The sequence below is a fragment of the Onychomys torridus genome, chromosome 8, assembly GCF_903995425.1.
Source record: "Onychomys torridus chromosome 8, mOncTor1.1, whole genome shotgun sequence".
NCBI lineage: Eukaryota > Metazoa > Chordata > Mammalia > Rodentia > Cricetidae > Onychomys > Onychomys torridus.
The window spans coordinates 53965384-53991119 of record NC_050450.1 but is presented as its reverse complement, the minus strand read 5'-3'; the positions used below and the strand labels follow the sequence as shown (position 1 = coordinate 53991119).

General features: G+C 40.3%; 1 protein-coding gene across 8 annotated transcripts in view; it reads left to right on the top strand.

Annotated features, from left to right (window-relative positions):
• Map2k4 (mitogen-activated protein kinase kinase 4) overlaps positions 1 to 25736 on the top strand; it is a 98654-nt gene that overhangs the window by 43069 nt on the left and 29849 nt on the right. For 2 of the 8 annotated variants that reach the window (XM_036197886.1, XM_036197885.1), the window contains 2 exons: positions 12235 to 12409; positions 24461 to 24580. In XM_036197886.1, coding sequence (XP_036053779.1) covers positions 12235 to 12409; positions 24461 to 24580 — 295 coding nt within the window. Of the gene's footprint in view, positions 1 to 1812; positions 1881 to 2002; positions 2060 to 2080; positions 2235 to 12234; positions 12410 to 22892; positions 23482 to 24460; positions 24581 to 25736 lie in introns of those variants that run through there. The other 6 variants (XM_036197890.1, XM_036197889.1, XM_036197887.1 and 3 more) reach the window with 5 other exon arrangements.

Below are 25736 nucleotides of genomic sequence, written 5' to 3'. Positions count from 1 at the left end.
CTTCCAAAGGTCCTGAGTTCAATTCCTGGCAACCACATGGTGCCTCACAACCATCTGTAATGAGATCTGGTGCCCTCTTCTGGCCTGCAGGGATATGTGCAGACAGAACACTATACATAAAAAATAAATAAATCTTAAAAAAAACAAACAAAAAAACCCACAACAACAAAAGGAATATTCCACTGATACAGAAAATTATCAAATAGTAAGTTTTGTGCTACTACTGCTTCTTTTCCCAAACATCCTTACAAGAATGTGCATATGTATGTTCTTGTGGGAATACTTAGCAGCTATCAAAATATACAGTGGACTTTCCACTGAGACAAAGTGTGTGACAGCAATAATTAAGAGGGAGGATTGATTTTGATCTGTCCTTTCAGAGGGTTTCACTCCATCATGGCAACAAATGTATCTTTGTGGGTAGGAGTGTGATGTGACCTGGTCACATCCATGGACCTGATAAGAAGTAGGTACTATATTGAGATTTAAAGGAAGCTGAGATTTGTCAGGATAGTGATAATAAAGTTGCTTAGTAAAAAGGTAGGACTTTATTTTGGTGAGAGAATGGTACATAAGGCCAAACTCCAAAGAAATGTAGTAGAAGCTTAAGGAACACGCAGAGAATAAGAAAAGGTGCTTCAGAGGTGGAAGATGAACTGGTTGTGTGTGATATATAGCAGCCCAGCATTTTTCAAGGAAGCAGTTGGGAAGGGACCAGTTAGCAATGTGTAATGCCAAGAGAGTCTTTAGTGGAATTCCTTAAGTACTATTTTAAGTGCTGTGGTGGGGATACGGGTTGGAAACATATAGCCCAGGGAAAGGACTGTAGTGGTAAGCTTTGGGTATGGTTGGTAGAGGGCCAGCTCTTAGCAACTACACTGGCTGTAGCAGCAATATATAATCAGGAATGTTTGTCTTATCCTCTTAAACATCACTTTTTCCTTGATGAGGAAACATTTATCTTTCCGTCTTAAATTAGTATTGGCCCAAACGAATGAAAGCACATGAATTATGAACCAAAGGCTGTGGAGCCCCCAGCTGGATCAGGCCCTCTGGATAAGTGAGACAGTTGAATAGCTTGATCTGTTTGGGAGACACCCAGTCTGTGGGACCAGGATCTGTCCTTAGTGCATGAGCTGGCTGTTTGGAAACCTTGGGCTTACACAGGGACACTTTGCTCAGTCTGGAAGGAGGTGACAGGACCTGCCTGTACTGAATCTACCAGGTTTAAATGAATCCCCAGGGGTGCCTTGATCCTGGAGGACATGGGAATGGAGGGGAGGGGCTGGGAGGGAAGGTGGGGGTGGGTGCGGGAGGGGGGAGGACAGGGGAACCCATGGCTGATGTATAAAATTTAAAACACATAATAATAAAGAAAAAAAATAAAAAAAAAAAGATATTAAAAAAAATTAGTATTGGCCCAACTACTGAAGGTTTCTCTAGTTTGTCCCTTCCTCCTCCTTCCCATCCTTTCAAGAAACAGGGTCTCACTACCATGCCCAGACTGGCTGAGGGCTTCCAACCTCCTACTGCAGTCTCCTGAATGCTGGGGTTATAGGGGCCTATAGTGCACCCAGCTTCTTACACCTTTCTGACTAAAAATGTTAGAATGTAAATACTTAAAATTGGATTGTTTGAGCAAATTTTTGTTGACTTTTTTTCAGATTTTCCTTTTGCTGTTTCTTAGGTCTAGGGAAAGACACTCATTTTGTTAGTAATGCCAGGAAGCAGGCAGTTTCCATGGTAACCGACAGGCTGAGTTTACTGTGGAAATTTCCGGAATTAACAGAGCTGCATTGCAGAAGGATGCATAGAGCAGTATTCATCTAGAGAGCTTCACAGCGTATGCAGGGAGGAGCAGTTGCTGTGGATCAGGATATGTGCATGTTTATTTTCTTATCTAAGGGACATTGGCAGTTGTGTGTGTGTGTGTGTGTGTGTGTGTGTGTGTGTGTGTGTGTGTTGTTGAGGCATTTTGTGTATCCTGGCATGTTTAAAGACAGGAAGAAAGAGTGGTTTGGGAAGGAGGATCTGCTTGGGACTGTGGGGAGAGAGTCAGGTAAGTGCTCTCAGAGGAGTGGTGAGGAAGCAGGGGAGCACGCTTCTGCTTCAGGAGCCAGAGAAAGGCTCTCGGGGAGGTGGGCCTCGACGGAAGGTCAGCTTTGTTCTTCAAAAGAAAAGTGTTAGCATGTTTGAGAAATCAGGTTCCTGTTTTGAGCATGAACTCCATCAAGGTAATTACTATCACCTGCTGAAAGACAGTAACTAAGGGAGGCGCCCAACACACTAGTAAGGAGATCTGCTGCCTTCTTAGTGCATTACTAAATGATAAGAAGCCTAGAAAGGGCTAACATCCCTAATCCTGTTGGTATTGGAGCAAGATTTTTAAGGGAAAAAACCTCATGCATTATGAGATTAAATTCTGGAAATAAATCTGTAGGATCTGAGTAGATAATTCAGCTTTCTTATGGTATAAGATTAGAAATTTAAAAGAGCAAAGGGATCTAGGAAAATACACAGTGGTTTAGGTGCTTAAATGATAGTCAGGTAGCATTCACGTCATGTAGTCAGTGTGCTGTAGCTCCTGGCTAGGTTGATCTTGTGAGTGAAGTTTAATTGGTACATAGTCACAATGGTCTGGCAGCATGTTTACGGCAGAGATTGTATTGTGAAGCCTGAAGTAGTTACTCTCTGGTTCTGTACAGAAAAGGTTGATAATATATTCTGATGTCTGTGATAACTAATTGTGAGAGTGGGTCTTTTAAAGCAATAGCAATTTATTCTTTCACAGTACTAGAGACCAGAAATGGAAAATTAAGGTGGTGACTGGGCCATGCTGCTCAAGCAGGCTCTAGAGAAGGCTCCCTCCCTGTCTTCCTCTTTTTGGTAGTTCAGGCTTTTCTGGCCATGTCTCAGAGGATCTATAATCTCTGCCTTTGTCTTCATTTTACATCTTCTCTTCTTTTCTGTCTCCTTTTAAGGAAAGTCATCCTGTTTGAAATGTCTGAAAAGTCACACAAGTATATGAATAGCAAGAGTCTAGGTCTTTCTGTTTGTTTGTCTATTTTATTTTAAGACAGGATCTAACCACAGAACTCAGGCTGGCCTGGAACTTGTTATGTAGGCCAGACTGGTATCAAACCCATAGATCCCCTGCCTACCTATTACAGAGATTAAAGACATATGCCTCCATACTCAGTGATTGTACTATAGATTTGTAAAGATAAGGTGACATTCTGAGGCTCTGATAGACATGTCTTTGGGGAGTACAAGGGATTATTGAAGAACTGGATTTTTTTTCCTTATACTACATTCTGTGTTAAGGCTAGTCAGTTTTAGATAGCTGTGATGAATACACTCTGCAGGAGGCTTGAACTATTGGGAAAGATCCTGTACTCACTCTTCAAGTATGGGGCCATATAAACCATAGAGCATGGTCATGTGGTATGAACAGCCGTGTAGATGAGATGAGCACTAGGATGCTCTAGAGGGAGAGGACCAGAATTCACAGGGACTTAGGAAGACAGTGCCAGAATCTTCATATGTCCTCTTCTCATCTCTTCATGTCTTTCCTCAACTCTCATCTCTCAAACTCCAAACAGTAACAAACACACTTGGAGTTTTAATGAAAAACAATGGGAACCAAAGCAAGAATCTGAGTTATGAGAGATGAGACTCATGGCTATGCCATCGGAAACAAACTGATTCAGAAGAAGCACCAAGTAAGCAAACGGTAGATGGCGGTGTCAAAGGAACACACCAGTGCAAGAGCCTGAGGCTTGGCTTTCCCTGGGATGTCTCTACTGTGGGAGTGTCTGAGTAACCTGCTGAGGCTGGAAGGCCTGCAGTGCTTCTTTCTTCCTAAATGGGCACATTCGTGAGCCACAGTTAAGATAATGGTGTCTGTCCTTGTTGTCCCTGGAAATCTCAATCACTATATTTGGGTTCATGTTTGAAAAGGAATGAATATATATGGTGAAGCGTCAAACTAGGGTTCCAGTGTGGATGCTGCCCTAGAGAGAAAACCCTCCTGCATTTATTTTGATAGGCTAATGCCTATAGCCTTATCTTTCTCTCTATATAGCCCTATATATATCTATATATCTATATCTTATATCTATATCATATATATATAATATATCTTATATATAGCCTTAAATGAAACTGTGGAGGTGATCATTAGAATTAAGCAAAGATGATTAGCAGGAGACCCAAGTTAAGATTTACAAGTAGGAAGTACTAAATGACCACCCCATAATTTTGGATAGTGTTGGATTATAGATCAAGTATCTGCTAAGGACTAGTGTGTTCTGATTCCATTCATAGATGCAGTGAAGAAACATGAAGCCTAGTCCAGTATTTCTAGGGAGAGTTTCCCAGAGAGAAAAGATCAAATGAAATGAAGTCTTTTTTTCTATTTGAATTCTTTAGTTTATAAATATGTTCATATTGGATGCCAAGTTGAGTTGGTAGAAGACCATGGGAATATATAATTTTTTCACTTTATCAAAACATTTATGATGTGGTTGAATTATATACTTAAGCCTAAATAGTTTTCTGGAAATATAAAAATTCTTGTGAATGCAGTAACAGTTTTATTTATTTCATTAGTGTGTGGTAAGAAATATGATAAGAAAATAGAATGACGTCAGTCTGGATTAGATTAAGCTGCTTTATTATAGATTATGGCTATGCTAAACTCTTTAGTCCTCCTGGGACAGGTCTTGTCTGTCCTAGGCAGGGCTGGAATCTGTGTTCTTTCTACCTCAACCCCCTGGTGTGTACTTACAGGTGTGTACCAGCACACCTACTTCTCAGCTGACCTCTCATTGGCAGCTGTGCTCGTTAGGATGCTACCAAAATAAAATTCTGTCCAGGTTTTCTCCTCAAGCAGAGACTGCCTGTGGAAGGGTGGCCCCTCTGCCCTGTCTCAAGTCCCCTTTTATCTTTTCTCTTGGCAAACAATAACAGTTCTTTTCTTCATGGGGGAGAAAAGGATGCCGGCACATCCATCTGGGAAAGTAGGTCATCATGGGTAAAGCATTGTAGGTGGAAGGAGAAGATCGTAGTGGCAGTGATTGATTGATGTTCGTTTTACCAGGATTTATGCTTTAGAATGCTCCGCTGTCAGTTTAGAGTTGATTGCTATAAAGAGCAAGCAGACTAGAGGTGGGAGAATTGGCACTGGAGCAGTGGGATTCTCGTGACTACCCCAGGCCCCGGGGACTTGTGTCATTCCTCACATGGACTGATGCGGAATGAGGAGGCTCTGCATGTCCATGAGATGCTTTTTCTGTGTACCTTGCTTTGCTAATTCTTGTTGCCTTGGTTTACCTACACTCCCAGATCCATGTCCTCAACACAAGGATACTGCCAAACCTTCCTGGATCTCCTTTTCCTGCAGCAGTCTGAGTACTCCAGGCAGCAGCTAAGGGCAGTAGCAGATTTTTTGTCTCTCGGGGTCCACTACCACCTATGCCTGATGCCCAGTGTCTTCAAAATTCTTTTGTGCCTGTCTTTTCTGTTGTGAGAGTCATCCTTCTCTCCATACTCTGTAATGAGAAACTTGGTACTACACTGATACAGATAGGGGAACAGGATTTGTAGGAGTAGATAGAAAACAATTATCTCTCAGTAAGATTTCTCAAGATTCAAAATAGTTTCCTTCTCTCACCCCTAGCAATGACTAGATCTTTTTTTTTAATATAATGTTAAAAAATGAATTTGTAGGGGTTAGAGAGATGGCTCAGTGGTTAACGGCACTTGCTGCCCTTGCAGAGGACCTGGATTCAATTCCCAGCACCCACATGGTAGCTTGTAACTGTTCATAACTCCAGTTTTAGGGGATCTGATACCCTCATCTGGCCACTGGACACTAGGCATGCCCGTTGTGCACCTATATACATGCAGGCAAAGCACTCATATATAAAAAAAATATTAAAAAATTTTAAAGAAATGTAACTTATAAAATATGAGACTGAAAAATCAAAATGTGAGACTAGGTTTGGATGAATGAGTAGCTGATTTCAAAACATAAATAACTGAATTTTTACATAAATACCTTGAGTTCATTGAGAAGGTAAACAAGTCAGTGAAACACTTAGGACAGACAGGATTTATGGTTCTTGATAAAGAACTTGTTAGGCAGAGCACCAACGACAAAACAGACACCTGGACTAGTGAGTCTCAGTGGTGCTCTTTCAGGCAGTTAACAGAATAAGAAATGCTTATCAGCAGGAGCAGAACTGTTCAAGTGCACAAGTGCATGGTAATGTGCGGTTAGAGAGAACCTCAAGCCAGCACTGGTGGTGTATGCCTGAAACCCCAATACCTGTGGAGCTGAGGCAAGAGTTTGAGACCAGCTCAGTCTGTATAGCCCCTGCCTCAAAAAATGAGGGGAAAGTTACTTCATCTTAGTATTGTTTCAAATTAGAATACAAGGCAGTGTGCTCTTAACCGGTGGGTGCTGTGGATTCTGGCAAGTCCATGCAAGCATGCTGTGTAGCCTTGACCAAAATGAGGTGGCTATTTGATGACTGCCATGTTAAAATATTTTAGTGGAAGTTCTGTAAACTAGTTTTTGTTATTTATACATGCTGTATAGAAAAGTACAAACAGAAAGTGTTTTCTTTCTGAATTGTGAGTGAGGTTTTCCTTCTCTACCTCTACAGCCTTGGCAAGGGTGTTGGCTTAGGCGGTCTGGTTAGACAGGAGTGGCTCAGAAGCCTGTCTTGCCGCTGAGTTTGCAAAGCAGACACCACTACAGTATTAACAAAGGGCAAGCATGAAGTTTCAAGCATGGCTGGAGCCGACTGTCACTTCTTGGTTGTGTCACTGCATTTAAAATAAAACAAGCAATGTGACATCTACCCATTTACATAGAAAACAACATGAAATCTACCCACCTATATAGAAATCCCTAGGTAGCTTTATCAGTCATGTGGGATAGAAATACAACTTTTTGCCTGGCAGTGGTGGTGTATGCCTTTAATCCCAGAATGTGAGAGGCAGAAGGAGGCAGATGTCTATGAGTTCAAGGTCAGCCTTGAACTGGTCTATAGAGCAGTTCTAGGATAGCTGAGGTTACCCAGAGAACCCCTGTCTCAAAAAAACAAGCAAGCAAGCAAGCCACCAAGCAAGCAGGCAAGCAAAGAAATACAACTTTTCTCAAGGTTTGGTCTGATTATTGTTCTATAATGTAATGTTACAGTTCTTTGTTTTTTTAAATCTGTAGACTTTGGGAAATTTAGATTCTGTGTGGGTCAGTGAAAAGATGATAGCTATCGTAGACACAGTGTTAAATAATAAATGGACAAGTTGGCTGTATCTGTCCAAAATCTAAATAATCTGAAAAGAGTTCAGTACAAATTTGTAGGATCAAAAGGGACAGTTTGTAGATTTTCATGTGACAAGGTAAGCCTGAGATTTCAGACTTTAATCTCTGTGCATTGATGCACAGAGGCCTGTATTGAAAGGATTTCAGCTCAGTATCAAATGTCCTACTTACAACCTTATATGTTCTCCAACCTTTATGAAGTGTGTCAGTTTTTCTCTATGTGAATATGTATATGTTTTCTTTAGGAACCAAGAACCATTAGACTTAAGACTTAGGTCTTGAAGAAACCAGAGATACTTGAATTGAGGATTCCTTTTAAGGCAGAGCTTTTGGCCAGAATTGTTGTGGGTTTGAATATGTTTGGGGTTGTCTGCCAGCAATATGGTTAGTAAACTTTCCTGCTGATCTGTCCCCTCTCGTGCCAGATGCTGGGGATATGGGATTCTTCCTCTCTTGAGACTCACTGGGAGATAGAAAACATTAGGGACTTTATTAATAAGTTCAGAGTAAATTTGTGTGCATACAAGAATTAAGTACAGGGACAATGGCATAAGCCTCAGAGTTTCCTTCCCCTTTCCATAGAATCATTTAGAATAGTCTAGGGCTCATGTAGTGTTGTCACGGGTGAAGTCTAGAGTGCTTTTGTGGTCACCCTGTCATTCTCAAGATACTCTTTCCATTCAGGCCTTGAAGGAGCCTGGAGCAACAAAGAGGAGGGGAGGGGGTTGCATCAACTCCTTTTAAGTGCTGTGTTCCTATTTATCACTTGTAATTGCAAGGGTTGTTGGTATCTTAGATTGGCCTGCTTAAAAACTAAAACCATTGACTATGTGGCTTAGATAGCAGAAACCATTGCTCACAGTTGTGAAAGGTGGAGAGTCCAAGATCAAGTTACTAGCAATATATAGTTCCATTCTGCGGTCTCTTCCCAGGGCTTCCAGGTGGCACCACCTCATTGGCTGCTCATAGGACCTTGTTAGGGACCAAGATTTCAGGAACCAAACATGAACCATGGAAAGTACTAGCTAAGCCAGAGAACAAGTCATAAGGCCACCGCCCTCCCCCAGAGCAGTAACACCTGTTTGCTAGGAGGCTCCCAAAGATAAGAACATTCCATGGTCAGGTAGCCTAGCAACAGAACAAATGGCTCCTGACCAGTTACCTTAGCAGACTTCTTGCAGTTGCACAACCTGCACGTCTTCCACATTCTGCATGCCTTCCACGTCCCTTCCCCTTCCCTCCTTCCTGCCCCTTCCCCTCTTATGGTATATAAGCCATGCGGAGGAAAATAAAGATTGGCGGCTTGATCAGAATACTGTCTTGCTGTCGTCTCTCGTGCCCTCTGTTCTTTCATTCGCTCCCACAGGTGGGTCGCCCCTGTTGAAACCCCGCTGGCCGGGGCAGGACCTCTTTTCTTCGTGCATGTGGGAATGAAGCAAGCTCTCTAGTATCTTCTCTTACAAGATCACCAGTCTTGTTTGGAATAGGCCCCACCTTTATTAACCTTCCTTTAACCTTAGTTATCTCTTTAGAGACCCTGTCTACAATACAGTCACACCAGGGATTCTTTCGTATGTGAGTTTTGAGAGGGAACACAATTTAGTTCATAAGCAGTCAGGACATAAAGCATTACGGCCTCATGTAGGAAGGATGGAGAGGGGAATGGGTGCTGGGCAGCATGGCAGTTACATCTGCCACATACTCTGGCTGTGTTTCCCAGCTTGCTAATAAAGGGCTTGCAGTTGGGACATGTTGGATTATTCACTGAAGGCAGCTTAGGTGATCTGTAGAAAACTATGAAGAGAACATAAAGGCTATTGGGGAGATTTTTTTTTTTTTTTTTTTTTTTTTTGATAAAACAGTTTAGTTTTAGTTTTTGTTTTCTCAAGAAAGGGGGTGTATCTTAGAGAGTCAGTACCTTCTTCCTCTTCAAGAGTGAAATAATAGGCGTATAAACTTAACATTTTTGTTTGTTTTTTTTCTTACATTTTTTTCGTGTGTGTGAGTGTGTGTGTGTGTGTGTGTGTGTGTGTGTGTGTGTGTGTGTGTACATGGATACATGCCATGACATGCTTTTTGAGGTCAGAGCACAACCTGTGGAAGTCAGTTTTCTCCTTCCTATGTGTGCTCTAGGGATTAAACCAGGGTAGTTGGGCTTAGCAGCAAGTGTCTTTACCTACTGAGCCTTTATGCTGGCCCCCTTGCCAAGCTTCCCAATAGATGTGCTTTCTGTTGTTTGTAGACTTTCTTTCCTAGTCCCCTGTCTTAGTACTGCCCTATTCCTGTGAGGAAAAACCATGACCAAGGCTATTTATAAAGTAAAGCATTTGCTTGGTGACTTACATACAGTTTCAGAGGGTCAGTCCATGACCATCATGGTGAGGGGCATGGAGGCAGGCAGGCGTGGTGCTAGATCAGTAGCTAAGGGCTTATATCCTGATCCACAGGCAGGACAGAGAGAAAGACTGGGCCTGATTTGGGCTTTTGACACCTCACTTGTATTGACCCACAGTCTCCATTAAGGCCACACTCATTTCAACAAGGTCACACCCCCTAATCCTTCTCAAAAAAGTCTCAACAACTGGAAATCAAACATGCAAATATATGAGCCTATGGAGGCCATTGTCATTCAAACTACCACATCCTCTAAGGTAGTTTAGGGCAGAAATTGACTGACAGCTGGAATTCATGGTTGGGTTCAGGCAGGTTTCTAAGCTAGTGCTATACTTATTATTCTTTGGGAACCATTAAGATTGGGTTTTTGACGTGGAAGCTGCTAAAGGTTTAGTTTTCCTGGAAAGGTTGTTGGCCCAGTGTGAGTGAAGGTTGTAAGAATATGGTGTGGTGATGTTATAATCATGGAATGTTCCCTGTGATTCTGTAGTATGTGCAAAAAGTTGAATGTCTGGTGGCTTACTCAATTTGGGGCATTTTATTAGCTTAATGAGATATTTTGTATCTCTTAACTATTTAACTATTCACTTTCAAAAAGAAAATAGGGGTTAATCTCAAAACTATATAGTTGACTAAAGTAAGCTAAACTGTTATCAGAGAGATTCCATAATGCTAAAATTTGCCCTTAAAATTATAGAGCATTATGCCTGTTGATATTCCATGCTTTTCTATAAGAGTGGTTCATTCATTTCCATTCTCAAGGATGGTAGCATAAGCATGTGATATCATGCAGCCATGAAGTGGTATCCCTTGATCTCTACCATATTCTGTTGGTTCAAAGTAAGTCACAAATCGGACCCTCCAAAAAGAGAAACCTGAAAACAGCTTGAGGCCAAGAGGGAAAAGGTGTTGGGAACCATGTGGCCCTCATGTTAGCAATTATTTAAAATATTGCTTCCAATTTACAAGTAATTTCAATTAACTTTTTCTAGCTACGCTGTTAGGCCAGTGCTGTGCATCATCAATGATTAAAATGAGCCATCGAGCTGGTATTACCAATGATTATAGAGCAGTGGTCATTATAAATGTAATTTCTTTATGTTAGAGTATTTCCTGTCTTACTCTGCTTGAGGAGAAAGATTCCTGAGAAAAATCTCTTTGTTATCGCCTGAATGTATTTCTCCTCTTCAGAGATCAGTGCTGGTTTCATCAGGACTGAAGTGGTCACTTGGCCCCTGCTTCTGGGCTTCTGTCATTGGAAGCTAGCCTTGCCAAGGCAGGGTGGAAGTAAAAAGCACTTGTGTGAGTGGAAGCCTCTGTTTGGGGAGCCAAGCCTTCGAGGCCCTCTGATTTGGAGCATGGCTTCCCTAAGTCATTTAGATAAAATATACAAAGCTTTTAACTATACCCTTGAATCTTGGTTATTATTAACATTAGCCAGTATAGCTATTTGGGAAAAAAAGATTTTTATCATTTTAAAGTTTTTGAGACCCCTAGAATTAGCCAGAGGAAACAATATCTACAAAATGCAGGAGCCATTTCAGAGTTCTGCTATAACAAAATAGATAACTGAGCCCCTAAACCTTTCTTGCTCCATGACGAGGTTAGACTTTGAAACAGGTTCTGGTCATTTAGTATGAAATTGAATGCTAGTTAGTTGATACTCAGTTGTCTGTACATGTTGCACTTTCTTGGTTGACATAGCTTGTCCTCACATGTGGGGAGAGGGACAGGAGAAAGGAAACTGTGGTTTCTGTGCTGGGATTTGGGTGTGGTGTTTAATGCAATGTGACCTCTGCTTTTTCTAGTAACCTTTTCAACCCATTACTCCAGCTGTTGAACAGAGGTTGAAAGGTTTGAATAAGACAGTACAGACCTCCTTTTAGTTAGCTGGCAATTAGTTTGTCTCTTCCCCATTCCAGCACAGTGTTAATAATAACAGGATAGTATATTAAAGTACTCATTCCTACATGTTGCTAAAACCACTGGGGAATACTTAGAAATGCTGCTTCCAGTTTATCCCACACACTCTGCTTTAACTGCTGTAGGCTGCTTCCTGGGCTTTGGAGTTTGGAACAGTAGGTCAGGCTATCCTCAGGCACAGCAAATTTTGTAAACAGCTTTACCAGCTAGAGGATATGATAGGGTAAGCACTTTGTAGAAATGAATTCTCAACTCTGCACCTCTTGCTTGGTAATACAGTCTTGCAGGCTGGAAAAGGGTCTACTGTTGAGTATTCCAAACTGGAAGACAGTTTCATCATCAAAAGGAGATTGGGTTATATGAATGTCTTTGAAGCTGTGCCTTTGGGATACCTAAATATATTTTGCCAAAATTCAGTGTGTAGAAAGCAAGATGATACAAAGGGCTCCAGAACTGGAGATCATGCTGCTTGGGTCCTTATGAGCTGATGAGCTCTCCCACACTGTACTCAGTGCTAGCTAAAAGAAAAAAGTTGAAACCTATTTAAAATGTGGAAAAATTGCTTCCCAATATTTTAACAGAGAGAGACTGAGAACACACAGCATTGAGTCATCAGGAAAACTGAAGATCTCCCCTGAACAACACTGGGATTTCACTGCAGAGGACTTGAAAGACCTTGGAGAAATTGGACGAGGAGCTTATGGTTCTGTCAACAAAATGGTCCACAAACCAAGTGGGCAGATAATGGCAGTTAAAGTAGGTGACGCCATGATTACTTTCGGAACTTTGATCCATTAGCTGAAGTTTTGTGGTGCAGCAACACCACTGCTCTGTTCTTACCTCTGTGGTAATAATGGGGGTTAAAATTCTGTCTTTGCTTTCCCTGAGGGTGTTTTGTGTAGAGATTGTCTTACTGGTTGTGTGTTTTCTTGCTCTGGAGCGTGAGTATGTGAAGTGTGCGTGTTCATTGAACTTTTGCCATGATGCATTAACAGGTTTTAAACTTCTGGCCCCTTCACTGCCAAGGTGAGTTCAGGCTGGGCCACTGCACCCCTGGGAGCAGGGCAGTGCTGCTCTGAGCCAGGCCAGGCGGGAGCTGGAGGAAGAAGCAGCACACTGGGCTGGGCAAGGTGCGGGGCTAGGGCTAACAGCAGTCTTACTGAAGGTTTCCTGGAAACCACACACATGCTGTTGCCACTAACCTCAACCTTACTCGGTCCTGACCGGCTCGGCTTCTGTTGGTTTATTCCATCTCTACTCAGTACTGCCCTGTTCCCTGGTTTAAAAGTTGTATATAAATGCGTACCTTGTGATAATACTGTCACATTCTGTCCTTCCTGTGTTGTGCCATTTAATTTGTTCATTTACCTCCTTCCCCTAAAAAGGGCCAGAAGTGGAGATTTGGTCTATAAGCCATATCCAGCAGGCCTCTGTGTACCTGTGGTGAACTGGTAGTGTTTGTCTCACTCTTAATGGATTTGTATAACTGTACCTTGTTTGTTCAAATGTTTAAAAAGTATTATGTTCTGCTTAAGATATTCAAGGCACATCAGCAATTTGGGGACAATTTTAAAAGAAAAACAAGATGTGGCCATACTCTCACTAAACTTAAAATATCTATGAGAACAAATAACATGTCAGTTTATAACAGTTGAGAGTGGCCTTGCAGGTAGTCTAATTTAATCTTCTTAACCTCTATTTTGAGTCTGTCACAATGGCACGGAGAGATGACATTGGGGAGTGGGTCTGTCTCACAGTACTTTAATGCTCACAGGCCTGTTGTGGCAGCATCTTACTTGATGGTATTTTTCTCCAAAGCTGAGTGTTTCCTCACTGATGGGTCATATCAGGATAATGTTAAATTAGTGTTGAGGAAACATTTTATGTTTCTCTCTAGTTTCTTGTTTTTGACCATATTTTTACAATGTGGAGAGAAAGGTGCTTTTGGTAGGAAGAAGTATGTACATTCATGAAATGTTGCGTACAGCCCAAAGACCTAAAAATGCACAGACTGGGCTCCAGAGTTCTCATCAAAACAAACTGTGTTTCTTAGAATGGTTTCTATAGTCTTACCTTGTGCTCCTTCGGTGTAAGAAGAAAGAAAGTCATTTGATTTAGATCCTTCTGATGAATGCTCTGTTGTCCTTAAGTTTGCGTGTGGCATCTAGCTTCAGTTGACAGGGTCTTAAGGGAAGGCTTCATGGATAGCTCTAGGTCTAAACTTGCCTCCCATGTATGAAACAAGGTACTTTTAAATATTATTGCTTTTTCTTAGTGCTGGATGTACTTCATCTGTGGTGATCAACACCATATGTTATTTAGTAATGTGGATAAACTTTAAAATGAGTAAAATACTTTAAAGGAAAAGAAAGCACTTCGTTTTCACATTTCTTGGTAATTAATTTGATCATATTTGGGGTTGTATAATGGTTACTCAAGTTTTGAGGGTAAAAATACTGAGTTATTGTCCAACACTCATAATAAATACTATTATAATACCAGTGACTGTTTTGAGATCTACATTGGAGTGCTAATATGAACTCCAACTCATAGGAGGTGCTCAGAGACAGTTATGGAGCCTACACCTTTTGCCGTCAGATATACACTTCCTAGCTGAACTGTCTCTGTAAGTCATTGAGTACACACAGCAGTTTAGTACATGAGAGGATAGCAGTAAGGCATAACTTGACATAGGTGGGTGAGTGTCATTGGATTCCATGACATCATTAATATTAGAAGAATAAGATCAGTGTACATTAATTTGATACCAGTTGATGAATGATAGATGCCACCTACTATAGAATTTCAAACATATTTATTGTTGATTTCTTTAGAGAAACAGAGTCTTTTATCACATGTCATCATGTAGGCATACAGACCACACTGACAAGTATAATTATAGAGAAGTGATGACTGGTTAAGGGTGAGTGAGATTTGGTGTGTTATATTTAAAGAGAGAGAGCCACACAGTGAATAACTTGTTATTGTTGTTAACTGAGAAACATTTCCTGAAGTAGGTCAATGCTAGCATTTGCATAGGTAGTTTGGTACTATGGAGAAGGATTGCTTTATTAGACATTAAGTCTACCCTACAAATCTCCAGAATTTACTTGGAGTAGCCATACAAAAGTGAGCTGGAATTTCTTTTCATGTTATGATTCCTCACTTTTCCTTGTGAGAATGCCTTTTCCCAGATTGATTTTGCTGTGTATAAGAATTGGTTGAAAGGTGTCTTCATAATTAACTGAAAGAATTATCTCAAAGATTTAATCTGAAAATTGACTAAGGTGTAATAAATCATATTCAACAAGGAACATGAAAAATGTGTCTTTAGATAGTTCCTGATGTGTTAGCAGACAGATGTGGACAGTTTTAATCTCAAAGCTTTAATTGCACACACTGGGCAAAGAGCTATTGCTCATTAGTGAGTGTGAGTAATACCATTTGCCTGTCAACCCATGCCAGGATGATTGGGCCATAGCTGCCTAGGGAGAAGTCATTGTTGGCAGTGAGGTCTCCTGAAGCGTTCTAAAAGGAGGGCAGCTGTCAACTCTTGACATTGATCAGTGTTCTCTGTAAATGACATTTATTTAATGTCTCATTAAAATTTTTAAGTTAAAATCTAGAAGAAATCCATAAAAACAAAAAGTCATAATGAGGAAATATTCTCTCAACTCCCGCAACACACACACACACACACACACACACACACACACACACACACACACACACACAGTGCTTAAATTAATTTAAAAATATCAATTACCTTAAATTTATAATTTTTTATGGTGGATATAAACTATTTTCTTGAAATTAAGATATTAATTTCTATGCAATAAAATGCATATTAGAAGTTCCAACTATAGTAATAACTATTGATCAACCTTTACCCATAGCTCTCTCTTGCTCCTACTTCCCCAATATCCACTACTATGTTCTCAGCTTCTGAGAGAAACTTTATCAGGCTCCACAAATGAAACTGTGCAGCTTGCCTGCACAACAGCTGGCTTGCTGTTGAAATATACGTACAACATTTTCTAACAATATCAATTTCAGTATATGTAATTTGTATACAATGTATAAAAATCCAGTCCAATGTAAAGTATTTAAAACTAGTAATTGTCCTTTAAAAGTAAATTCGATATCCAACCATGCCTTTCTGACCAGGACTCCATTCTTTTTTATGGATGGATAGTATTCCACAGTGTGAATGCACTGCATTCTTTTTATCTACTTTTTAGCTTATCTACTTACATGGATGTGCATGTTGTTTTCATTTGTGGCTGCTGTGAACAGCACTGCAGTGAATTTTGAGGTTGCTGGCCTATTTTTCTTGATGGTAGGGAAATCACTGAATGAAGCAAACATGAAATCACTGTCCTCTAAGTAATAAAGAAGGTTTCTCTGCATAGCTGTCGTCCACAAGGGTGATTGTAGTAGGTAACTCTCAAGGTTTGAACCCAGTCAATGAAGAAGTTATTAGAATTAGATTTTTTAGTTAGAGTTAGAGACATTCAGGTCTGGGAGAAACACCTAGCAGCATCAGGATGTAGGTAAATCACAATCAAAGACAAGGCAGCTTCTGGGAAGTGAGAGGAGATAAGAAAGAACCAACTCATGGTCTGACATGCTAACTATGAGAAGGAAGATGGTCATCCACCTAGGTTGTTCCACAGTAAGTCCTGCTTGCCCAGAGAGTTTGGGTATTGTGATGGTGTCTCATCCCCCTGTTTGGGGAGCTACCTAGGCTAATCAGGAAAACAGGCCAGTTGTTTAGGTTGGATTTTGTACCAAACTGAGAGTGGTGTGATTGTACTTTAGGGCTTTAGGAATTTTCTTTTTGTTGATGATCTGCCTAATTTGTCTCATTTTTTTTTCTACCCTCAACTCTGCTCCCTTGCTTTTTTTGTTTTATTCAACTATTTTTAATCCAGTGCTGGCCATTTGATCTTTGATCTTTGGAGTTTTACTTCAGTGTTCTTGAACTAGAACCTAGGTGCTTGGTAGGAAGGACAAGGTTCCTCTGGTGACAGTATCAGCAGCCCTGTAGTTCAGCTCTTCCCTACCATCTGCTGGTTAGGTATGTCTGCTTTGATGCAGACAGTACAGGTGTGGTGTTGTCTAATTTTTCCAGGGAGAGGTAAACATTTACCTGAACTAGGGCACCAATGACAGACCCAAGAAAGGATCCTAGCTTAGAGAGGTAGTGTGTTTGTTGGAGTTCCTTAGGGGACATATAAGGTGAGAGATTGCTTAGAGGAGTAGGAGGACTTGGGCAGTTGTATTAGAGAAAAGCCCCACCCAAGCACTTAGGAAAGCTGCATCCCTGGTGCTCTCTGTGTATCTTTCAGCTAGGTCAGCCTGCTGTGGAGGGCAGTTGTTACTGTTGACATATTCCCCCAGGATTATGTGAGTCTAAGTTTCAAGAGTTTCCTGGACCTTTTGCATTTCATTTGTTTTCTGAGTCTTAACCTCCCTCCTCTGTCCCAGTTGGAAATAATAATACTTTGGTGGGAAGGAAAGAGCTACACATTGTTCTACTTCTTCCTCCAGCTCAATGGTTTTGCTTCCTCTTACTCACTCCAAATTCTCTGAGACGTGGAAGGGGTGATAGGTGTATCTGATTATTCCACCTATCACTGAACATTGGGCTGCTGTGCTACAGCAGCACTCATCTCCTCTCATAAGCTTCACTGGCTATGAATCTGCACTAAACACTGCCTGTTGCAAGAAAGAAGTTTCTTTTGATGAGTCATCTAGGCTGACAGCAGTAACCTGTGGTTGCAAATACAAATATTAAGAAGGTAATTGGACAGGCACATCATATCTGTTCAACAAAACAGCAGTTTTGTTTTGTTTTCCCCCCACATTGGGGCCTATTATCTCCCTAGCTATGGGCTTTTGCCTTAGAATATAGTAGCAGATTACAAGTTCCGTCTGATGTAAAGGGACTTAAATCCAGTCAGAAGGCAGTTGGTTGCACCCATGACAGTTGTGCAATGCACTATTACTCCTGTTAGCACATCTTACCTGGCATGGTGGTACAGCTCAGAGAGTCCATACTGAACAACACTGTCAATGACAGCCCCTACCACACAAGTCAGCCAACAGGCAGGGGACTTCCATCACAGTCCTAGTCTGATCCCTCCATGGCTGAGTCAAAGCCCGTAGTGTCATCAGCATGGGGTTTTATTTCTAGTTCTGGCATGTAACCAATAGCAGTAGCAATCGATTGTATAGTTTGTGGGGCTTAGGGCCTCCCTGGCCAATAACTGACCAAATGGAAGCACAACTCCTGGTACTGATTTTTCAACCAGCAACCATAGGGCTCCAAGAGTGCCATCTTCCACTCAACAGGGTGCTCTCATTTAAACTCCTAACTACTCTCCCAGATGCTTCTGAGATACTCAAGGGTTAGCATTAGATCAAATGCACCTTTTTATAGAGGGAAGACAGGATAGGATCTCTGAAAGCCTACTATCTGCTCCAAGCAAGTACTAGTTTTTTGGATGGCTAAGAATATTTAAAAAGAAAGAAAGATTATTGAAGGTCCAGTACAGCATGAAAAGATCTCATCATTTATATCTTTCCTTAGGAAAGCATATTGGCTGGATGAGATGGCCCAGCAGTAAAGGCCCTCACTGCCAACCTGATAGCCTTAGTTCAGACCTAGGGACAAACATAGGGGAAGGAGAGAGCCAGCTCCCACCAATAGTTCTCTGACTTTTGTACATACACACGCCCCTCTCTCCACAGCAAATATAGTAAGGAAATATGAAAATATAAATAAAAAACAATGTTGGGTACAGCAGTACGGGTGAGAAACACCACCTATTTGGCACTCTAATCCACTCATTTTCCGTGAATCATCTACTGACCCAACCTTAGGTGCTGTGCTTTACTCCACCTTGTTGGTCTCTGTGGGACCAGCTTATTCTGGTTGGCCTGGCTTAATCCCAGGAGAGCAAGGCCACACTTGTGTCTGTCACTAGAGCTGGTACCTCAGTCTGACAAGCTCTGAGTAGCCCTTGCTTTGCCATCAGCCACATCTGGCTGCTGAAAGGGTGCCAAACCGGGGAAACAGTATTAACTCCCAGAGTTGTTCGACTTTGCCTGGGGAGAAGAGAACAATTATTCATCCCAGATAGAACAGCGGCAGCAGAGCAGAGAAACGGCTCCACCCAAGTGTAGCTTGGTGAGCCACTGAGTTCATTAGGGCTGCACACAGGAACATAGGTGAGGGATTACTTAGAGCAGCATTGGTGACTCAGAGGAATCCATACCACAGAAAGCCCCACCCCAGAGTGGGTGATGACTCATGGAAGCTGCATTCCTTGAGTTCCCTGCACAACTTGTAGGTGTCAGAGCCAAGGGGAGCCTCCTCTCTGGCAGTTGTCACTGCTTGTATAACCCTAGGGTGAAAGTGTGTTGGAGGGGATGACTTAGGAATCTTGTGAACTGCAGGGGCTTCCTGAGTCTTGTGAACCTTCCTCTTCCCTTCAGGGAGGAGGATGCTTCAACATATGGGAAGACAGGGATTGTAAAAGTACAATTTGGCTTGTTTCTCTACCACTCTGGAGACTATGCCAGCACTTCCGTTAAAAGTTCCATCCCTTAATGGTTTTGGTAGATACTGATGGCCAGTAATCACTGTGGGAGAGTGTTCCTTTTAGTGTTTATATTTATATCTTGCATATTGTTCTGAAGGCCCTAATGTGATAGTGACAGAGGTGACTTTAATGGGAAAGTTCTCTTTTGATATCAGAGTGCTCATTAGGCAATTGAAAGACCATAGTGACAACATTTGATTATGTAAATCTGGAAGGGATGCAGACTTTGTGACTGTGTTGCTTGATTCAAGAATGATCTTTATTATCTTGTGATCTTTTTATTGGTTAGATCATGTGGCTAAATTAAGAAATCCATGATTGACTGAGCCGTTACCTTCCTAGTGTTGCTTAGAGATATGGTATTTCCTATGCACAGTACAAACTGAGGCTGCCCAAGAGTGGGGAATTCCAGATATGACAAAGATGCCTCCAGTCTGGCCAGGTTTTGAATTACATTTGTGCTTTTTCTGTGTAGCTTCAAATGAGTGGTTTTCATAGCGTGGGTTCTTCCTTTATAAATCTTACATGAGACTCAGTAACTAAAATAGATAAACCAGTAGAGGTTAGAAGAGGCTGAGAATATAGGAAAGTGGTAAATGACATCTTGTGTGTTTCAGGTTATACTTGAATCTAGTCTTTGAAACTGACCATTGCTTAGTAAACCTATCTGAATCTGATACTGAATTATATCCTAGCATACATAGCTATGCTATAGGCTTATGTCTTACTCTGCATGGGGACATCTGAACTACCATTTGGTATATTTCCTAACACTGCTTGCTGTCTGAGACCTTAACCCCTGGCTATCTTTTAGATGTGAATAATTGTCTCTTTTAATATCATAGGGACAGGAGTGATGATATGAACTTTAGACCTTAGAAACTTTAGTGCTGGTCAGTATTATGCTGTTTGAATGCATATGATGTGCTTAGTGGAGAGGAAGAAGCCCCTTTATCAAGCTTATCAAGTGTGTTCCATTAACTCTGCCCTCTTCCTATGGTTGGATATGACATATTCTCACAAGTTCTCAGTACACAGCCAGAATGTGTAAAAGTATCAGGCCCTAGTGTCCTCAATGAGAAAAATGGGAAGTACTAATATTAATTTGTTAATTTGGTGAAGATAAAACTAGAATTTGATAAATGGATTGAAATGAGTTCCATGAGTTTACAGCTAAACCTCACAACCTTTCTTCTGGTCTTAGTAACTTCAAATACATAATAATTTCATACTCAGTAGATAAAATTTATTACTTTTGAACATGAAAACAAATTTATCTTTGATCTGTGTTTCATGCTTCTCCCCACACCTCACCTTCCCTGTCTATTTTGGATGATACTGCCATCTGTTTGCCCTTGTTGGTCATGGTGCTATGCGATGTCCTGGGAATTGCAGTATGTCATCTGTATAGAGACTCTAAGGATGAACTTGTTTAGCAGGGATATGAGTCAATAGAAGACAGAAAATAAAAATTCTTAAGATTATATGTGGCCCAGAGGAAGGTTGTATGGAGTAATGGGGCTGTAGCGGGTGCAGGGCATCTCCTTTTCTGTTTTCTTACCTGAAATTGCATCTCTAGTTAGTGGCATATGCTATTATGGTAGTTTTAGGAGAATGAAGGTCTCTAAGAACTATATTAAGAACCATAAAATATAGCACTATTCCAAAAGCTAGAGAGCTAAACATTTAACTTATTATCTTTCCTCTGTGATGATAGTGGAGCCACTTGGCATTTCTGATCATACCTACATGCTTAGTTGATTGATGTTTTCCTGCTTTTAAAGTCTTACCAGATGCTTGAATGACCTTGAATACATATTTGGACAATTAAATTATTTTTGCTGCTCCAAGAATATAATTTTATCACTGAAAAAAAAAACCCTTGTATATGAAAGTTATAATTTTCCATTATTATTTTAGATGTTTATTTAAACTATGTTACATTCAGTTAAAGTAAAAATAGAAATAGTTCAAAGATACTTTTGTATTAGAAAGAGATGTGGATTGCTTGTCAAGAATGACAGCTATTTATCCAGGGGCATGTGTTTAGTAAACATGGTTAATAGAATAGTGACCAATGGAAAGTCTAGAATAAAGAAAATTATGATTTTGTGGAATTTCCCTATATTTGATTGAAAATGAAACTTCTTCAACCATGAGATGACTTTTTAAAGTGTTTCATGGTCTCTTATGGACATTTCCCCTACTCTTTGAGTAAGAAAAAAAGAAGAGAAGAAAAAGATAAAGGCTTATGCTACCTAAATTAATAGCACTCCTACTCAGCTTCAATTTAAGATGTAAGTAAGTGAGCATTCTTAGAAACCAGTGCATGCATTCCCTGGTTAGGTCTCTGAGCATGCTGAGTGTTACTCATCTTTGCATTTCTGTTTGCCTGTGGCTGGGAGTAAGGACAGACTGGGAAGGGAAGGAAAGGTTCTTAGTGACCTGTTCAGCTTTTCGGGGTTCTGCTCCCTTGGTATTAGCCCACATTGGCCTTACTTGTTGCAAATGGTGAAAGCTTTCCCCATGCTACGGTTCTGATATCCATAGGCAAGTGTCCTGGTAGTGTCTGTGTTATAACTAGCTTTACAGTACTCATAATCCGTAGGTATTCTCTAACTTGAGTTATTTATCAAGGTCCTGAATTAGAGTCATCAACTTGAATGTACCTGTTAATCTAGGTATATACTTGTAGTTAATTCTCTTTTGGGAGGACTGTTAGGCCTCTTGAATTGGTTTAGTTTATAAAGTGTTCACTGAGATAAATGTTACAACTCAACCTCAGAACTTTACTGTAGTTATTGAGCTATGCGTGCTCAGTCCAGAATCATTCAGGTGGAATCTCAGCAGCTGGCTGCTCACCCCTCCCCACAGTGCTTCCTGAACAGAGTGAGAACATAAGGAGGTGTTAGTCTAGTGCAGAGTCCCCGGCACACCAGGGTCATGTTGGACCTGAAGCCATCAGTGGTGGTGTTCTTTATATACAGAAGTGAACTGTGTACAGTTCTCCTGCCAAAGCCTAGAGCTGCCCAGGAACTGTCCCCACATTCTAGTTAGTAACAGTGCTGCCAGGAATTTCAGCTGGGCCTCAACGCTGTGGAGTTGCGCACGCTTCCTTGCTTTAGCTATGGCCAGGTTTTGGAAATCTGCTTCCAGAAGTCAGACATGGATGTGAACTGTTCTGGTTTTTCACTGTAATGTTCTTTTTTAGACTTAGATAAGCTTTGTAAAAATGTAAACTTAGAAAACTCAGGAAAACAAAATTTAAAAATCATGTTTTCTAATCATGTATGTTAGTATAGTTATATTTACTAATATACATATGTAGAAAAGATAGAAAAGTAATCATTAAGAAAAAAAACCAGAATAGTGAGAATTCATAAACTACTACATAGAAATCTCAATCTAAGAGTAGTTTGAGTTCTCTCTCTCTCTCTGTCTCTGTCTCTGTCTCTGTCTCTCTCTCTTTAGTTATCAACTCTTTGTTTTAAATTCTGATATGTGGAAATAATAAAAATTCTTTCAAAAATCACATTGACTATTTTTACAACCACACATTGAAATTATATTGTTAAAATAGAAATAAATGTTAATTCAAATAATTACTGATTATTGACTAAAATTACTTAAAATTCTCTTTGCCATGTTTGTGTTTTGAACAAACACAAATCACATGTCTGCTTACTTAGAATTTTAACAGGTTTCCTTTTGCAGCAAGATGTTAATGTTGATTTAGAAGGAAAGTTATTCTCAAATTATGAAAATGAGAAATTAAGAGAAAAGAAGGAAACTGTTCTCACCTCTAAGGGGGCTGCTTGTCTCTTCTGTCTCTCATTCTCTCTTTTATTTTTATTTCTATGACAATGTAGCATTCTAAATTAAAGTCAAGACATTTCCTTTTGTATGAAACACTGTAGCTAGCAAGGTATGCATTTTTAATAAAATACAGTTTAAAAATATATTTGGAGTATATGGGATGGATGCCTGGTGTAGTGTCAAACCATAAAACTGAGAGAACCCACTTCTGTTCTTTAACTGCTTGTTCTCGTGTCACATGGAATACTCTTTTGTATCTCTGCCTCTGGCTTCTCTTCTGTAAAATGGGCTCAAGAATTTAATTGACTGCCTTCACCCCTTGCAAGAACATTGAGGACAGATACCTTGAAGTCTTGGAGGACAAAATGCTACCTTGTGTATTTTTTGATACTAACTTACCTTGTAAGTATGTGCTTTGTGTTGTGTACAGTGACACAGTGTGACATTGTGAACTTTTTTATGAGAATAAAAGTTCTTTGCATGCTTTAATGTTAAACTGTACTTCTGTTATTAATGTCTTATATTTTCTGAACTTGATTCTGTTCTATCTTAATAGTGTAGTAGGGAATGTTCATCTGAAGCCTATGTATTTTATAGTGTTCTGGTTGGGAGGTGGAGTATAGATGTTTTCTGACAGTCTTAGAAATGTGCAGAGTTGTACAGTTTGGTTAGGACTCTGCCCCAGATCTGTAGTGTACAGAGGACTGTCTTTTCAGCTTAGGAACAGGCAAAAGGAGCCCTATGTTGCTCCATTTTAGGGTCCTCCCCCGACCCTCCTGCTGACCCTGCATGTCAAACCACTGATAGAAAGCCAGGGAGAGCTTCCTGTTTTTAATGTAGAGGAAGTTCAGTGAAGGAAGTCCCAGTCATGCTTTGAAAGGCTTGGATTCTCATCTGTATGCTCCCCATACTGGTCCTCACTTTTTCTATCCCAGACTCTTCTCCTCCATTACAATCCAGTGAATAAAGTTGCTAGGTAGTTATGGCTGTTGTTGCATTGGATGCTAGAGCCTATACAATTCTGAGATGATGGTTGAAAATATATGTTGTGAAGCTGCCTATAATGAAAACTTCTATACTCTATGATTTTCTTTGTATTTGCATGTGGGTGTAATTCTCAGAGCCTAAGAGCATTGTTGTGTAACCCCCATTATCATCAGTGAATGTGTGACCCAGAGTCCTGTGCCCTTAAAAGAATTCCTGAGTGCTTTTTGTTAAATGTTCTCTGATTAAACTTACAATTATAAAGTAAAAGAAATATGGTAATTTTCCTGTCTGGTTAATATTATGAAGTTTGGTAATTTTCAGTTCTGTGGTAAAGTTTTACTCAAGTTTCTGGAACTGTTCTGTTTGTATGACATCTGTCATCATTCTTTTCCAGAGAATACGGTCAACTGTGGATGAAAAAGAACAAAAACAACTTCTCATGGATTTGGATGTGGTAATGCGGAGTAGTGATTGCCCATACATTGTTCAGTTCTATGGTGCACTCTTCAGAGAGGTATGGATAAACTATTTGGCTTTTAGCTGATAAATGCATATTTAATTTGGATGAGTAAGAAGATGGCAGGATTAAATTCTAATCTTCAGCAAAGTGACCCATTAACAAGGAAGTTGTCTCTCATTATTGTAGTACAGAGCCATCCAAGTTAACCTGTAGGTTGTTCTTTCTGCTTAGGATTGCTTTGGTTTGTTTTGTTAAGCTTTCCTTACTAGTTCTAGGGAGGAACTCCAGTGAAATTTGGACTCACAGCTTCTTAGATTAAAGGATGATTATCATCTATACAAATGTGAATGGTTCTGTATATTTGTGGTTGTTACTTCTGAATCCCATATGTTTTCTTAATTAAGAATGTGACACATCTGTGTATCAGTACTTCACTGTAGATTTTTTTTAAGAATTATTATGTTTAATTTTTTTTTTTTTTTTTTTTGGTTACTAATGAAATGGGTGTCCTGGTGACACCTTTATTTTTTAAAAAGTAAATTTTTAATTAAAATAAACTTGTATCACTTTTCCCTTCCCTTTCCTTTCTCTAGCCCCCTTTATGTGTATCTTTCATTACACGTTTTTATTATTTGCCCCACCCACCTGCCCTTCCTTGTTTTCCTTCCTCCCTGTTTTAGTTAGGGTTTCTATTGCTGTAAAGAGACACCATGACCATGGCAACTCTTATAAAGGAAAACATTTCATTGAGGTGGCAGCTTACAGTTCAGAGGTTCAGTCCATTATCATCATGATGGGGAGCATGTAGGCATGCAGGCAGATGTGATGCTGGCTACATCTTGACCAAAAGGCTGCAGGAAGTTGACTGAGTAAATCTTGACCAAAAGAGACCTCAAAGCCCACCCCCACAGTGACACACTTCCTCCAACAAGGCTATACCTCCTAATAGTGCCACTCCCTTTGGGGGCCATTTTCTTTCAACCCACCACATTCCCTGTTGCTGAGTACCTTCCGTTTTTTAATGGTTACCTTTTCTGTTCTCATGTCAATGGTTAGTACACCTTCTTACTCACTTTATTCCCTCCTTCAGACTTCTTCCTCCCCTCTCAGTTCCTATTCTACTTTCATGTTATCTCTGTGTATATATATGTATATCTACATGTATACATACATATGTCTGTGTGTGTGTGTGTGTGTGTGTGTGTGTGTG